The 14,447-nt window shown below is 43.1% G+C and overlaps 4 protein-coding genes across 4 annotated transcripts; 2 read left to right on the forward strand and 2 right to left on the reverse strand.

Annotated features, from left to right (window-relative positions):
* Positions 1-3,920: 3,920 nt before the first annotated feature.
* VC83_02517 (uncharacterized protein) lies at positions 3,921-5,065 on the forward strand. The gene is made up of 4 exons (XM_024466178.1): positions 3,921-4,073; positions 4,126-4,523; positions 4,575-4,761; positions 4,810-5,065. The coding sequence occupies exons 2-3, from the start codon at positions 4,130-4,132 to the stop codon at positions 4,655-4,657; spliced, it is 477 nt and encodes a 158-aa protein (XP_024326427.1). The 5' UTR covers positions 3,921-4,073; positions 4,126-4,129; the 3' UTR covers positions 4,658-4,761; positions 4,810-5,065.
* On the forward strand, positions 5,013-6,719 carry VC83_09610 (uncharacterized protein). The gene is made up of 2 exons (XM_024473023.1): positions 5,013-5,462; positions 5,524-6,719. Exons 1-2 carry the CDS (start codon positions 5,236-5,238, stop codon positions 6,269-6,271), a joined length of 975 nt encoding a protein of 324 aa, XP_024328791.1. The 5' UTR covers positions 5,013-5,235; the 3' UTR covers positions 6,272-6,719.
* Positions 6,720-7,414: 695 nt separating this feature from the next.
* Positions 7,415-9,134, reverse strand: VC83_02518 (uncharacterized protein; the record flags this gene model as incomplete). The annotated part of the gene is made up of 2 exons (XM_024466179.1): positions 7,415-8,680; positions 8,729-9,134. The coding sequence occupies 2 exons, from the start codon at positions 9,132-9,134 to the stop codon at positions 8,475-8,477; spliced, it is 612 nt and encodes a 203-aa protein (XP_024326434.1). The 3' UTR covers positions 7,415-8,474.
* A 3,867-nt stretch (positions 9,135-13,001) lies between these two features.
* Positions 13,002-14,152, reverse strand: VC83_02519 (uncharacterized protein; the record flags this gene model as incomplete). The annotated part of the gene is made up of 4 exons (XM_024466180.1): positions 13,002-13,287; positions 13,342-13,481; positions 13,543-13,864; positions 13,914-14,152. The coding sequence occupies 4 exons, from the start codon at positions 14,150-14,152 to the stop codon at positions 13,002-13,004; spliced, it is 987 nt and encodes a 328-aa protein (XP_024326433.1).
* Between the last annotated feature and the right edge of the window lie 295 nt (positions 14,153-14,447).

Consider the following 14,447-nt stretch of genomic DNA (forward strand, 5'->3'; position numbering starts at 1 on the left):
CTTCCAATTTAACATTAAAGCCATTGGGTCCTTGTCTAGTTCTGTATACTGTGACTGGTGCTGCTTTGACCTTTCTTGGTTGGCGTAATGTTGAGTATATAGTGCCCGGAATTGCTTCTCAAAATGCCTCTGCCAGTTTGTTTCAGGATTTAACCAACAATAGTCAGGGTTAAACACTTCCATCTTTAACTGGGGAGATAGAATAGCTCCAAAGGCATAGAAGCTTCCAGTACCTGTACAAGATCTTGTATAATACTTGTCAAGCTTTTGAATAGCTTTATCAATAGCTATAAGAAGCTTTTTGATCCATGGGTCTTGTAGTGGCTTTAGCCGACGGGTACACTCCTCAAGCCCTTCAAATAGCTCGTCATATGCTGGTAAAACAAAGCCTAGTCGAGCACCACTTGCTATACCCATGTTTGAGGTCCAGAAGCTAAACTGGCGAGTAACATCAATAAGGTAGGTGATGTGTTTCCACTCTGGGGGACTAATATGAAATATATTAGCTGCAGTAAACTCAGTTGTAAACTTATTCACTTGGAGTAAGACTGCTCGTAGCATCATATGTAGGGTTGAGTCCCATCGCGTTAACACATCTTGGATAAGTCGTAAGACCTTTGCTCCATCTTTAATACACTGTCTTTGGATTCTCATAAATCTCTCTCTTCGCTGTGAACTTGAATTCACAAAGACAGCTAGCTTCCGAAACTAGTTTTATATTAGTGGCAATTACTATAAAAATTACTATAAACATACCTTGGCAAGGGTCCATGGAAGGCCCCTCTCTTTACTTAGATCTCTAATCTCGTTGGCTGAATTTTCATCCCAGTCAGTCTGTAGCTCTGAGTTTGTTGGGTTTAATCGGATTGACCCAAGGAGAGCCTTTTGTGCAAACTGGACAATATGTGCAAAGCATGGTATATGGTGAATGACTCCATCATGGTATCTTGTTGGCTCTGATGATAGCTCTTTTACCATGTCATTAATAACCCCCATCATTGAAGTATTATTACTTGCATTATCAGTTGTAATACAATGAACTCTACCATCGAGGTGATATTGGGATATAACATGCTGGACAATGGTTGCAAGATCTTTCCCTGTATGGGCTCCATCAAGATACTCAAACCCAATTAAAGCCTCACGGTATTCCCATTTATCAGTAATGAATGTTGCCATAATACCCATAAAGGAGTGCCTTGTTCCAGGGCTAGACCAATTGTCAAGAGATAATGCACACCTTGCCCCAGTACAAGACCATGAAGGGCAATCTGCTGTGCATTACTAACCATAACATCAAGGCGCCGCCGTAAGGTTGTTGGTGAAGGAAGTGGATATTTCTGATTCTGCCATAATGCCATCTCTCTCCAAATAGGATTCTTAACAGATCGGAATGATATGTTAAGAGATACTACAGTCTCAAGAACGTAACTGTAGAATGCTTCCTTTGGGTCGTCTTCTGGTTGTAGCCGCATACTCTAAATAATAGTTAGGTATGTTTATAGTAATAAGTATAGTAATATGTAATATTGCTTACTGGAGAGGATTGCGAGAGGCGGAGCTGGCTCTGATGTAATGTAGAATGGTTTGATGACTTCCTTATACACCCAGCTGATCGAAGGTGAGTGCTCATTGTGCTTGTCCCTGAGCCTTTAATACTTGGGTGGATGAGTATTTTCAAACACCTCTGGCAAACAATTACTGGTTCCCCAGTTGATTTTCGAGCTCCTTGGTCAAAGTGTCTCCATGATAATGAGGTCCGGGTTGTTGACCCCCAGTTGATTTGCTTATCAGTGCTTAAAAACATATTTGGCTGCTCTTTAGACCAGGACTGGTAATGCCACCAGTCGTTGAATAGGTCTGCCTTTGAAGGCGTCCACTTTAGCACATTTAGACCTTGGATCTTCTCTAGCCCATCCCATTGGTTGTTAAGTTGTTGGGAGGACTCAATCTCAGGTGTTCTATTACTAGATAAAGGCTCATCAAGAGAGAATACATCGCTATAAGGTTGTGCTGGCGAACTTAAAGATTGGTTATAAGACATAATATTTTAAAATATTCAATATTATATTATTATAAGAAAAATAAAACAGTCAACCTGAATATTTATTAAGGTCTACATCTATTCTATACGTACTTCTCTATTTCGCTTGAATTCTCCTCTTTAGAATATTTTAGATTACTTGTGGAGTATATGGTAGTAGCGTGTTTTGGTATTATGGGTCTATAGCCTTATAAGCCAATTATAGTAATATTTATAGTAAACTAAGAAGTGGTAGCGTCAACAGTAGTGTATTGATCTACCTAGACTATTGTAGAAGAAGAAACTAATCTACATTTCGTAGAACTGGCTGAGAAACTCCTCTGATTCTTTTGTTGGAGGCAACAGTACCAATGTATCATCGGATGGCAAGACCCACTTGAAATTGGTAGGCTCAGTTTCTTCAGCCAACATCTCCCAAGCTTCATATGCTCTGCCAGCATCAAGATCAACATGGAAACCATGCTGAGTAGTATCGTAATCATCAGGGTACCACTCAGCTGGCCCAGGAAGATATGCAATGTCACCATCAAGATTCCATGAGGTGAAGTTTCTCCAAACAGCCATTTCCGTCTTTGAGAAGTATAGATGTGGCGGAACCTTGTTGTAGTAGATCCTAGAGATGTTAGCTAGTTACTATAATTATTACTATAGTTACTTACCCTGTAGTTGGGTCAATTGCAGGGGGCAATTTCTCAAGGAAGTCTGGGTCTGTGTTGACCTTCTTCATTAGTCGTAATGTTGATTGGTATGCAACCCTCCACTTTCGGCGCCAGAGGGAGAATCCCAACTGATCCACCTTCTATATTATATTAGTAAAGTTCAAATGTAATGGGTAATGGGTTCTCATCCATACCTTGGTTGTAGCGACAGATTGTGCCACCATTTCTCTCTGGATCTTCTGAATTCCAACATCATCAACGCCATTGGCCTTCTCATCTTCCCTCCACATAGCCTCTTGCACTACCTCATCATCCTCATCCTCGGTTTCCCAAGCAATGTTTCTGTCGTCCCAAAGAGAATATGCCCCCCATCCCTCACCAATCCCAAGATGTTGCTGAACAACAGTTGCATGCTTTCCATCACGTACACTGTTTCTATGTTACTATACTTATTACTATAACAGTGGATAGGAATAGATCTTACCGCTTGAGAGCTACCTCGGTCTTTTTGGCTTCTACTCGACGTTCTTGAGCTTGGCTGTCGAGGTTCTTGAACTCAGAAGTTGCCCGGAGATTTCGCAAGGCATATGAAACAGCAGCTGTATCTGCCCTCTTGGCGTTGTCGATTGTGCGTTCAACTTCACTCATGTTGTTGCGGCGTTTTGTGACCTGCTGGGTATTCTTGTTCTTCGACTTCTCGTCGTCGTTCTTTCATTTTCCAACCATCGTGGCTGTCTTACTATAACAATTACTATAAAGTAAGTAGAAAGGATTGAGTAGACTTACCTCCTTGATCTTAGAAGTGTCAGTGGTGTTGGGGGTGTTGGGGGTGTTGGGGGTTGAAGAAGAAGGTTGAAGAAGAAGGTTGAAGAAGAAGGTTGAAGAAGAAGGTTGAAGAAGAAGGTTGAAGAAGAAGGTTGAAGAAGAAGGTTGAAGAAGAAGGTTGAAGAAGAAGGTTGAAGAAGAAGGTTGAAGAAGAAGGTTGAAGAAGAAGGTTGAAGAAGAAGGTTGAAGAAGAAGGTTGAAGAAGAAGGTTGAAGAAGAAGGTTGAAGAAGAAGGTTGAAGAAGAAGGTTGAAGAAGAAGGTTGAAGAAGAAGGTTGAAGAAGAAGGTTGAAGAAGAAGGTTGTTGTTGTGGGGTAAAACACGTCAATAAGGTCGCTTACTATTGTTGTCCTTACTATTGTTGTGGGAGAATTCACCTTTATCGCCTACTACCGTACAAAAAGTGAAGCTGAAGACATTTTACTAAGCGAGCTAGCTCACAACCCCAACAACAACAACCTCACCCTACCTTTATTTTTCCTACACAACACCCCCCCGACCTTCAGATCAACATGACTATGTGAATTGCTACTGGCTGGCAAACTGGTAAGTAAAGCACCCAAATCTTATAGTAATCCTTATAGTAACCCTCTTTTAGTGTCATGGATCTGGACGCTGCCTACGATGCCCCTGATCCAGTCACAAGCTCCGAATCTGAAACTGAGCCCGATGGAAAAAAAGCCCCACTCAAACAATCCCACAAATTCATGCAACTGACCAACTATTCACTTCGGTCACGACAACCACAAGTACAACCAGCACTTGAGCCAAACACTCCAACTTGCCAGAGTGCATGCCTTCAACTCCAGACCCCTCCAGCGACACAACACAAGGTTCGGAAAGGTCCAATTCCAACGTTTGCGCCTGGTCAAAAGTTCAGCAAGAAGATGCCGGCCCAAAAGACTGCTGGAAAGGCTCCAAGAAAGACCTCAGGGATCAGCGGAAAGAAGATTGTGAAGAAGGCCGCGAAGAAAAGCCGTCGTTATAAGCCTGGTAGTAAGTTGATTACTATAACTATTACTATAAATCCTTTCTGATCAAAAACAGCCGTTGCTCTCCGACAAATCAAACAGTACCAAAAATCGACAGAACCTCTCCTTCCCCGTGCGATTCACGCGACTTATCCGTGAGATCATCAGCGACTTGCGCCCTCACGAGGACTTTCGGCTTCAGTCTTCTGCAATTTCTGCTCTCCAGGAAGCTGCAGAAACTACACTCGTCAAGGAGTTTGAAAGTAAGTGAGTCTACACGTTTATAGTAATCATTATAGTAATTGTTATAGTGACCCAGCTGGCTGCTATCCACGCAAAGAGAGTCACAATTCAACAGAAGGACATGAAGCTTGTCCAGCAGGTGCGCTTACACATGACAGGGTTTTCATTTCCAGGCCAACTAAGATAGGAGAGATGGAAGATACCAGGAATAGGGCAAATGAGTAGCAGGATACAGATAGTAGAAATCCAATGAAACGTTTCTACTATATTGGTCTATTGTAACTGTATAGTAATAACTATAGTAATGATTGTATTTGTGGCAACCCATCATGTGTGGCAACCCATCACGTGTGACAATTCATCACACGTGATGGGTTGCCAAGGAACCGCTGGGTGCCCACGTCGGTCTGGGCGGTTTCTTCAGTATTTCCAACCCAGACCGTGGTCTGGGTTGGAAAATCTTCAGACCGGCGGTTTGCAACCACCGGTTACCCATGACGCACACTAGCGCTGTCGCCGAGCTGCGGTGCACATATCTTGCTGTTCACAAGAAAAAAGGTCCCACCCCAAAGGCTATCATAAAGATGCAAATAGAGCAGCAACGGAACAGGATACCACCCGCCATTCCAACAGAGGAGGCGAAGTTTATCGAGGCAGTAAACCACGAGCTCGGCCCTGATATCAATACGCTTGAACTCCTACGAGATTATGAGCTGACGCAGTGAGTCACTTTACCAATACTTTATATAGTCATAATTATGTTGCAAACACTAACTAACTAGAACCGATGTTACGGCGGTAATGGTAGCAGTATCAAAACTGCTCGCCAAGCATCCAGACCTTCGACAAGAGTTCTTGATTTTCTTAAAATACCAAGTTGAACACAGCGCTAGCAATAACCCGAATACTATCCCCAGTAGCCATCCTGTCGCAAGGGGCCCGTTAACACCGACATTAACATCCCAGGGCACGAGTAGAGATGATGCTGTGCCTCAGCAGCTAAAAGATGCTCAACAATATGTACAACTACCAGTTACGTTGACGACGAGGCGTCTATGCAGCACGAGCCCGCCGAGCCCTCGATGGCTCGCCTTGTCAATACAACCTCCAGCAATCACCCGGCCACGTGTAGAACTGTTTCCCCCACCTGTGGCGCGACTTTTGAAAACAACCATTGACGTGCGAAGTGTCTATGCAATTGCAACACTGTACAGCGATGGCATAGACGCTTCGGAGAAGCTTCAAGGGCAACGCCTCCGCCTTTGCTCAAACAGAAACTTTTGCTTCTCTGGGCTAGTAATTCACGGACAAGGAGTATATACCCTCAGGGTAACGCTGGTTCATGGCCGCCATGTCGTCGAGTATGTGGATAGCAATGAAATCTACTTGGGACCCCGGCTGACTGAGGATGTTATAACCGTCCAAGACACTCGAAGTTTAAACGGCAGCTACTGCACCTGGATGAAAGCACGTACACAGACGATTACACAGGGCTTTTCCCAAATCGGAAAATATATGCAGGATCTATGATATATCTTGGACAGCAGATGTATACAAAGCTGATCGTGTTAGTCCGAGATTCAGAGCTCATTATAGAGAATAATATTGTAGATGGATTCTGCAACGCTCGGGATGGGTTATCTGTTTATGAAGACGGGAAATCGTATGATGATGGGGAAACCGAATGGGCTGACGGCCTAGATAAAACAATCTATCTTGGCGGAGATGGGGAAATGTACCGGCAAAGAATGGGTGGTATATTTCAGTCTTTTTTTGTGGCGTTAGAGAGAAGGGTGACGGTGGTAGATGCCGTTAGATACATTGCGCATATGGTGTTATATTAGACTCGGATTAATCCACAGTATGCTATGGCCCAAGTCTATATTTGCACAGTTGTCTAGAAGGTACACGCAACCTAAACTCAAAACTTTACCAAATAGTACATTAGCTTGCAGGAAAATATAGTTTATCAAATATCGTAGTTCTATCCTCGATTACCGGATTTGGCGGGAGAATTGCCAGAACTTACCGCTTACCGAATTAAGTATTTATAAAGTTGTGAACTTTGGAAGTCGGCGACCTCGAAGCGCAGCACGCTCTCTAGTAATATGAAAGAGATTAAAAAGTCATAAAAAGTAAGAACCAAGATCAGAGCATCGGGTATGGAGAGATATTGGGCCTCGTTGACCTAAGGACGACTTCCCTTGATTTTCCTGGATTATATTAGATTGATCTCTTTTGGTCCCTGGGATGAAGATTTTCGGACATGGGGCTGGAGGTCAGATGCATACGTCTTTCCCACTTATTGATTGGCGTTTTATATTAAAATTGCCAGTTTCATGTCTTATCATAGATCCTGCATATTTGGGGAAACCCCTTTCCTTGCCTCGCTTTGTGGTAGAGGACTAGAGCGCGACGGGGAGGGTTAAGCTGCGAAATCTAGATTCATCCTCCAAATTCGATCTAGCACTGAAGCTTATTGCACCTCAATATTGACAGCTCTTGTGGATGTCAGGGCATCGGCAATAAACATCCTGGATAGCATCTTGGCCAGAGGAAGCCAGTAGTGCCGCCAATACGTCATTTGTCTCATAGAGAGTGGGACGTGCGGGGCGTCGAACAACTGGAATATTGCTTATCCACCACGACCGTCCTACCTGAATTACCCTACCTCACCTCTGTAAAAATTCTAAATATTTGCTCACCGAAGCTCGTACAGTTGCTTACGTGCACACTGTGCGAAGATTGGCACTGGCCTCAGGCATAAAATTAATTTAACTCGGCCATATATTTCTCCGCTTCTGAATTTCGATCACAAGCACTCGTCACCCCACTAGGATCCGTCCTCGCATCGTTGGGCATCAACAATTATATCACGAAAACGCAAACAACAGATACACTAATACGACTTGAAGGAAGGGACTTAAACTGCTCAGAAGATACACTTTCAGGGCCTGGTATAGAAGTTCTTCAGAGCCAACCTCGTCGGCACGAGTTCCATCCATCGCACCACTTTCACGTACTGCGATATATCTCGAGATACCTTCGCCAAGGGCGCCGCAACACGCAAGGCATAATCCCCGGCCATGGCCGTGAATAAAATCAAACTTGAAAAGTCATCCACGGATGACGAGGTTACGGACAAGTACAGTACAAGGCCGAGGTAGGCTACCGATGCTCTGTCAAATTGCGGTGTTACTGAGACAAGTTAGTTTGATGATGTCAGCGTTGCCTCCTTTATATGGACTACGCCACAAAACAATGTGAGAATATGGCCGCCAGAGAATACTACGGCGGTTGTTGTCGATATTTACAAAGGTGGGGGAGCAGTTAACATATACGAAACGCCGGGGGATAAATTTCTCGATGGTGTAGGATCAGGAGACGTTGACTCATTAGTGATAATTCCATGGAATAAGAGCTGGTGGTACTATTCTATTGGTTCCCTTCGAGTTGGTTATATTGCAGGAGGGTAGAGTGTTAAGTACAAATACTCTGTAGGACTATGGTGGAAGTTGCTATTTACATTCTCTCTGGCCGTTCTGTAGCATATTGGCAACTTAAATCCCTCGAGATAGGAATCACAATAAATGGTGAAGTACAGATGTTATAGGGATCTGACAGCAATATTCCTCCATTTATGTAGCCGGACATCATAATCGATTGTGTGTCTTCGATTGTCAATCTGTACATGGTGCCGATGTGAGAATCTATAGCAAGATTAGAGATGCTGTCATATGATCTTATTTCCTGTACCTTCTATGTGCATACCCTGTTGAAGCTGGTCCCCAACGTACTGAGCCTCTAATATGTCATTCTGCCCTTGAATATGGTCGGCAGATCCTGTCGCCTTCGACGTTATGCCGTTCATCCATTCTGAATTTTGACTTCGTCCTGGTGGCTGAGCCTCAGGTACAGCATCAAAATGTTCAATAGACACTGTTGTGGATTAGTCGTGTTCTTGTCTAAGCATAAGATATGACAAACCTTTCGCAGAATAGATCCCTGCAAGCTCTTGGAAAAGCGGAGACTCCAACGCTTCTCCACGCTTTTTGATTTCAGATGGAAGTTGGAGCCGCTCTTTTTCTCTCATGTTCGCTACCGCTGATTGCCCAAGCCCAACTGCAGATAAGACAATCGCTTGGACGCCGTTGACTACTTCAGCCATTTTCAAGAACCTCTGATAAGAATCTCGCCTCAGATCGGTCTTCGAGGTTGTCTTTGATGAGGAACTCGCCACGAGCTTGAATGCTTCTTGAATCCGCGTTCCCTCATGTTGCTTCACCCAAGCCCGGGAACAAATGAGTTTTGAGGTTTCAAGTAGCTTTGTAACAGCAGCCTCGGCTGTTAATGGCGTGTGACGTGACTTTCTCTGAGTACCAGATGGGTCCATAATAAATCGTAAATCGTTCGTATAAGGGGAACTGTACGGAGGTAGCGGATTTAGAGGATGTTGGAAAGACGTTGGGGCTTTGGAGCTATATAGTTGGAAGATGGCTGGAAACTCACGTGCAATTGAGATGGTTGAAAGTCACAGGGGTTTGTGATTGGAGGTTTGTTGGATGGAGCTGTTGGAAAACGGTTAAAAATGGTTGAGAACTCACATCCAGTAATTTGAGATGCTGCAGTTGGACAATGGTTGGAACTCACAGGGGTAGTGATTGGATAGGGGTTGTCACACGATGTTGGAAAATGGTTGGAACGTACGTCCACTAATTTGAGATGCTGTAGTTGGACGATGGTTGAAACAGGAGTAGTGATTGGATAGGGGTTGTTGCACGCTGTTGGAAAATGGTTGGCATATGAGAAGGGTTAGTTTGGCAAATGGTTGGAACTCACAGGGGTAGTTAGGCTGCGCACTACTCGCCCAATACTCGGCTCACTCACTCAGTGGGTTACTCAGCTGGGTGAGTAGCTGAACCTTTCACTCGACTCGGTGAGTGAGGCCAATACTCAGTTACTCTGTAAAAACCCAGTGAGTACTCGGCTGTCACGTGTAAGATATATGCATTACGTGAACAGTCCCTCATACGATTAATACTGTTTTATGGTTACAGTTGTAAGTTAACTTAAAGTATTACATTTATCAGCATCACTCTACCATCTCTAATAAGCTGTGAGAACGAATCACGTATATTCCTCTATCTAAGTACCACGATTATCAGAAGATTATCAGAACACTATATTATATATGCTCAAGAACATCTTTCCACCTTGCTTGATGAGGCCGGCCAGACCTACTAATACCTAAAGTATTTATAGGGTCTTGACGAGTAGCTTGAAAGATATCAAGTAGATCTCTTCCAGTCTTCCGAGGGCGTTGGATAGGCGTTGGTGGCGAGGACGGCATATCCTTATCTTCATCGTCATGAATAGTTGGAAGTATAGGCTCCTCATTATTACCATCTTCTCTTATATCTTCATTATCTGGGATATCGTCATCTGGGATGTCGTATAAGGTCTCGTTAAGACGGTCAGCCCTATCTCTTTCTTCACCTTGTTGGTAGCGCATTTGTCGTTCTTCATGTGCAGCTTGTGATAAGTCTTGCTGTTGCTGTGGCCGCTGAGGATTAAACGGAGGATATTGTACCTTTGAATATGTCTCTCGGATATGTGTATTTGATCGTGGTTCTTCTTCATCGCTGATATATTGTAACTCGATAGAATTGCACATCCGTTGTCGTTGTGCCTCATACTCTTCTTCGACTTGCTCCTCAGTCATATCAACGACGTCCATCATATCTGCAAGCTTGTCACGATGGCCTTGACGATTCTTGTATTGTCGAGAGTAATATATAAGCATAATACTCTTAATCGTCTCAGGATTAAGTTGACCACGTCGGTGGCCACATACGTCCCTTGCGGCACTAAAGACTCGCTCAACTCCAGACTCAGCAGCAGGAATACAAAGTATATCACGAGCCATTGCTGATAGACCAGGAAATTGCTCTTCCTTTTGTTGCCAAAATAGCAATATCTTTGTGTAGATATGTGCTATACAAGTTAGAATAAGATTATCAGAAGATTACCAGAAACTTACGAGCATCAAGATAGAGATCAGCCTCATTCACATATTCCTCTCGCTGGCCCCGAGTCCCATTTAATGTCTGACTTTGCTGCAATACTAAGGCTAATGGATCCATATCTGCATCTCGTAATCCTGATTGACTCGCAACTCGCACTGTAGAGTACTGCTCTTTATAAAGAGTCCTAAACTGTTGTTCAAACTCTGTCTCCCAATTTCGTATTGAAAAGTCAAGCTTGCAAACCTTTTTGTTAAAGTGTGAGAGCTTCACACTAGGATTTAAGATACTAGCAAATGCGAAGATAGATCCAGTATTTGTGTATAGCTTGTTATAATACTTCCTAATCTTCTTCTCTGCAGCATCGATTGCTAAAGTCATCTTTGCTGCCCATGGATATGTTTTATGCCGTAGCCGGTGCCGAGTTCCTTCAAGCGTTGATAAGAGTTTTTGATATACTCCAAGTGTATAGCAGACAGTAGGTCCGGCTGACGATCCAATGTTTGTTGTAAAGAAGTTGAATGGCCTTGTAAGATCAATGATGTATTCGATGTGCTTCCATTCTAGCTCGCTAAGTCTGAACATGTGAGCACCATGATCGCCTCGAGTATATTGATTGATTGTTGACTTGAGTTGCTGTGCTCGCAGAAGCATATGGCATGTCGAATCCCATCGAGTTGATACATCTTGAATAAGTCGAAGAAGCCTCTGAGATGATTGACCCCGGTTCATGTTTGCCTTTTGCAAAGTCATAAACCTGTTCCTTCGAGTTTGACTTGAATTAACAAAGATAGTGAGCTTCCGGAGCTATGAGATATTAGAAAAGACTACCAGAAGTTTACCAGAACTAACAAGAGAATATATACCTTTCCAAGTGTAAATCCAATACCCTTGTCCTTCTGCAACTTTGCAAGGCCCTCCATCTGATTCTCTTCTTCCCAGTTCATTAAGATCTCTTGATTTGTTGGCGTAATCCGGATTCGACCAAGGAGAGCACTAAGGGCAAGTTGAATAACGTGAGCTAGGCGGGGTATGTGTTGTACTTTTCCTCCAATGAAATGCTCGTTGTCTGCAATACTATCAAGCATTATTTCCACATCTCTCATCATTGAAGTGTTGTTTGACGCATTATCAGTCGTAATGGATATAATTCGTCCTTCTAAATGCTGCCTTGTGATAACTTTTTCAAGTATTCCACATAACTCAGCACCAGTATGCTCTGTATATATAGGTTCAAACCCAATCAAGACCTCTTGCATTTTCCAATGACGGTCGATAAATGATGCAATAACACCCATAAATGAAAGTCGAGTAACACTTGACCAACAGTCGAGCGATAATGCAATCTTTGAACCAGGAACAACATCTTGTAGCATCTCTTCTTCGATTTGTGTGAGCTTTGTTGTTAAGAGGTTTCGAATAGTTGTTGCTGAGGGTAGTGGATAGTGAGGATTCTGTAAGATAGCAAGCCTTTTCCATTCAGGATCCTCGACTGAGCGGAACGAGCTATGAGTTGAGATAACTGTGTATAGAACTTGTTCGTAAAATGCCTCTTGTGTGAGAATATGATCCTATTATAGATATTAGCCTATATAATTCTGGTAATAATCTGGTAATCCTTACCTGTTGAGGTCGCATCTGATTGATTCGCATTTGATAGAGACTATCCTTACCCATCCGTGACTTCTTTTTGCAAATGTCTGATGCAAGATGTGTTGCCATAGACTTTGGGCCAGCAGACTTGATTGCAGGATGCGTAAGGGCCTTCGAACAATAGGTACAAATGACACATGGTTCTCCAGAAAGCCGGTCTGCTCCTTGGTGATAAATTCTCCAGTATTGAGAACTCCGGTTGGTTGAATCCCATGCAATCTTCGTAAGGAGTTTTGTAGTATGATCTGAGTGTTGTTCATACCATCGTGATAGCTTCCACCACTCAATGAATACATCGTGTGTATCCTTAGTCCATTTGATGAATTGGTTTAATTTGCCAGTATATTCGAGGCCCGCAGGGATTTGATTTAATGAAGGTAGTCGTTGAGAAGAGGGAAGAGAGTCTGAGAATATATTAGAAATAGGATTGTCAGAGTCAAACAACTCTGAATATTGCGATGACATTTGGCAAGTAGCAAATTGTTTGATTATCAGAAGATTACCAGAAGTCTGGCTACGATGAAATACTTAAATCTCTATAGCCCCTATTCGCGTCGGAAAATCAAATACTCCATTTCTCTCCTCTACTCTAACTCCAGAAACAACATATCCTGTGCAGCTGATACCTTAGCCCACTTTTCCTTATCAAATTTCTTAGAGTAGACAAGTAAGAACGCCTCTTTGAAGCTAGAACTATGAGTGGAGACTTGTAACCATCCGTTGTCGACAAGATTGTAAGACTTTGGGTACCACTGCGCAGGTCCTGGTAATTGGGCCCACTTTCCAAACTTCCAAGCTGTAAAGTTTGTCCAAACTGCCTGCTCGTACAAACAGAAATATTTATGTGGTGGGATAACGTTGTGAAAAGTGCTATAATAAACAATTAGTATCTCTAGAAGATTGCTAGAATGATCAGAGACGTACCCTTCTTCTACATCAATCCATGGCATATATTCAAAGAGATGCTCAGGCTTCTTTCTCAGCTTTCCAGCCTTTCTCGTATATGAGCGGATACAGCTATCCCAGAAATGTTGCCACTTGCGGAAATTGGACTCTTCATGGGCCTATCAACCGTTAGTATTACCAGAAGATTACCAGAAGATTACCAGACTATGAGGTACCAACATCAATGCGTGCTTGAGTTAAGAGAGCCTGGATGCTAGCGATCTCTTCATCAGAAAGCTCATCTGGTAGAACAGCCTCGTCATTTAAAATATCGTCGCGCCGTAACATAAGCTCCAACTCTAAATCGTCTTCAACCTCAGTATCCTCCCATTCGCTGTTATGATCGTCATCGATTGGGATACTGGTGATACCCTCAAATGCAGCAAGCTCAGACAGAAGTTGTGGCGGAGTAGATGGTGGGGCTTGTGGAGAAGAAGAAGGGGCGCTAGTATTCTTGACTTTCTGATTCGCAATGCAAGATGCATGGGTGCCCTTTTCAGTCCTGTTTATAGTTAGATTAAGGCTACCAGAGATTACCAGAAGGAACTTACCGAACACGAATACGCTCAACCTTCAATTCATTCTGTAGACGTGTCTTGTCTTCAGCAGAGGCAGCGATATACTTTGCAGACTTGTATAACTTCTTTAAGTAGTAGCTCAGATCGCCATGGTCAGCCTTGAGTGCTAAATGAACAGCCTTCTCATCTTCAGTAAGGTTGGAGACGCGGTTGCGAGCTTTGATAGTATTCAAATTAGTGGAGAGTTCTTCAGGTGCCTTGCGTTTCGCCATGCTAAACACGTGATTAGCAGAAGATCATCAGAAGTTCTGACTGTAGAATCAAGATAATAAACTTACTTGAGGTCCTAGTGAAGAGGTAAAGCGCAAAAGAGAAGAAGAATGTGTAGATCGGAACGTAACCAAGGAAGGTGGTTGGTTGTAAGGTTGTTGTTTTTTTAAAGTTGCAAACAATTATATTCGTCAAGGAATATTCACCTGCAAATAATTACTGTTCTAAACAACACTACAACGCGTACCTTCAAATAAAACACATACCTTTCAACCTCTACCTCTTTCTTTACTCTTT

This window comes from Pseudogymnoascus destructans (genome assembly GCF_001641265.1).
Source record: "Pseudogymnoascus destructans isolate 20631-21 unplaced genomic scaffold scaffold_5, whole genome shotgun sequence".
In the NCBI taxonomy this organism is placed as follows: domain Eukaryota; kingdom Fungi; phylum Ascomycota; class Leotiomycetes; order Thelebolales; family Thelebolaceae; genus Pseudogymnoascus; species Pseudogymnoascus destructans.

Bases quoted from the DNA above. Each gene is read 5' to 3' on its own strand.
- VC83_09610 (XM_024473023.1), top strand. From the start codon at position 5,236: ATGACGCACACTAGCGCTGTCGCCGAGCTGCGGTGCACATATCTTGCT. The intron at 5,463-5,523 runs GTGAGTCACTTT...CTAACTAACTAG, and splicing joins CGAGATTATGAGCTGACGCA to AACCGATGTTACGGCGGTAA.
- VC83_02517 (XM_024466178.1), top strand. From the start codon at position 4,130: ATGGATCTGGACGCTGCCTACGATGCCCCTGATCCAGTCACAAGCTCC. The intron at 4,524-4,574 runs GTAAGTTGATTA...GATCAAAAACAG, and splicing joins CCGTCGTTATAAGCCTGGTA to CCGTTGCTCTCCGACAAATC.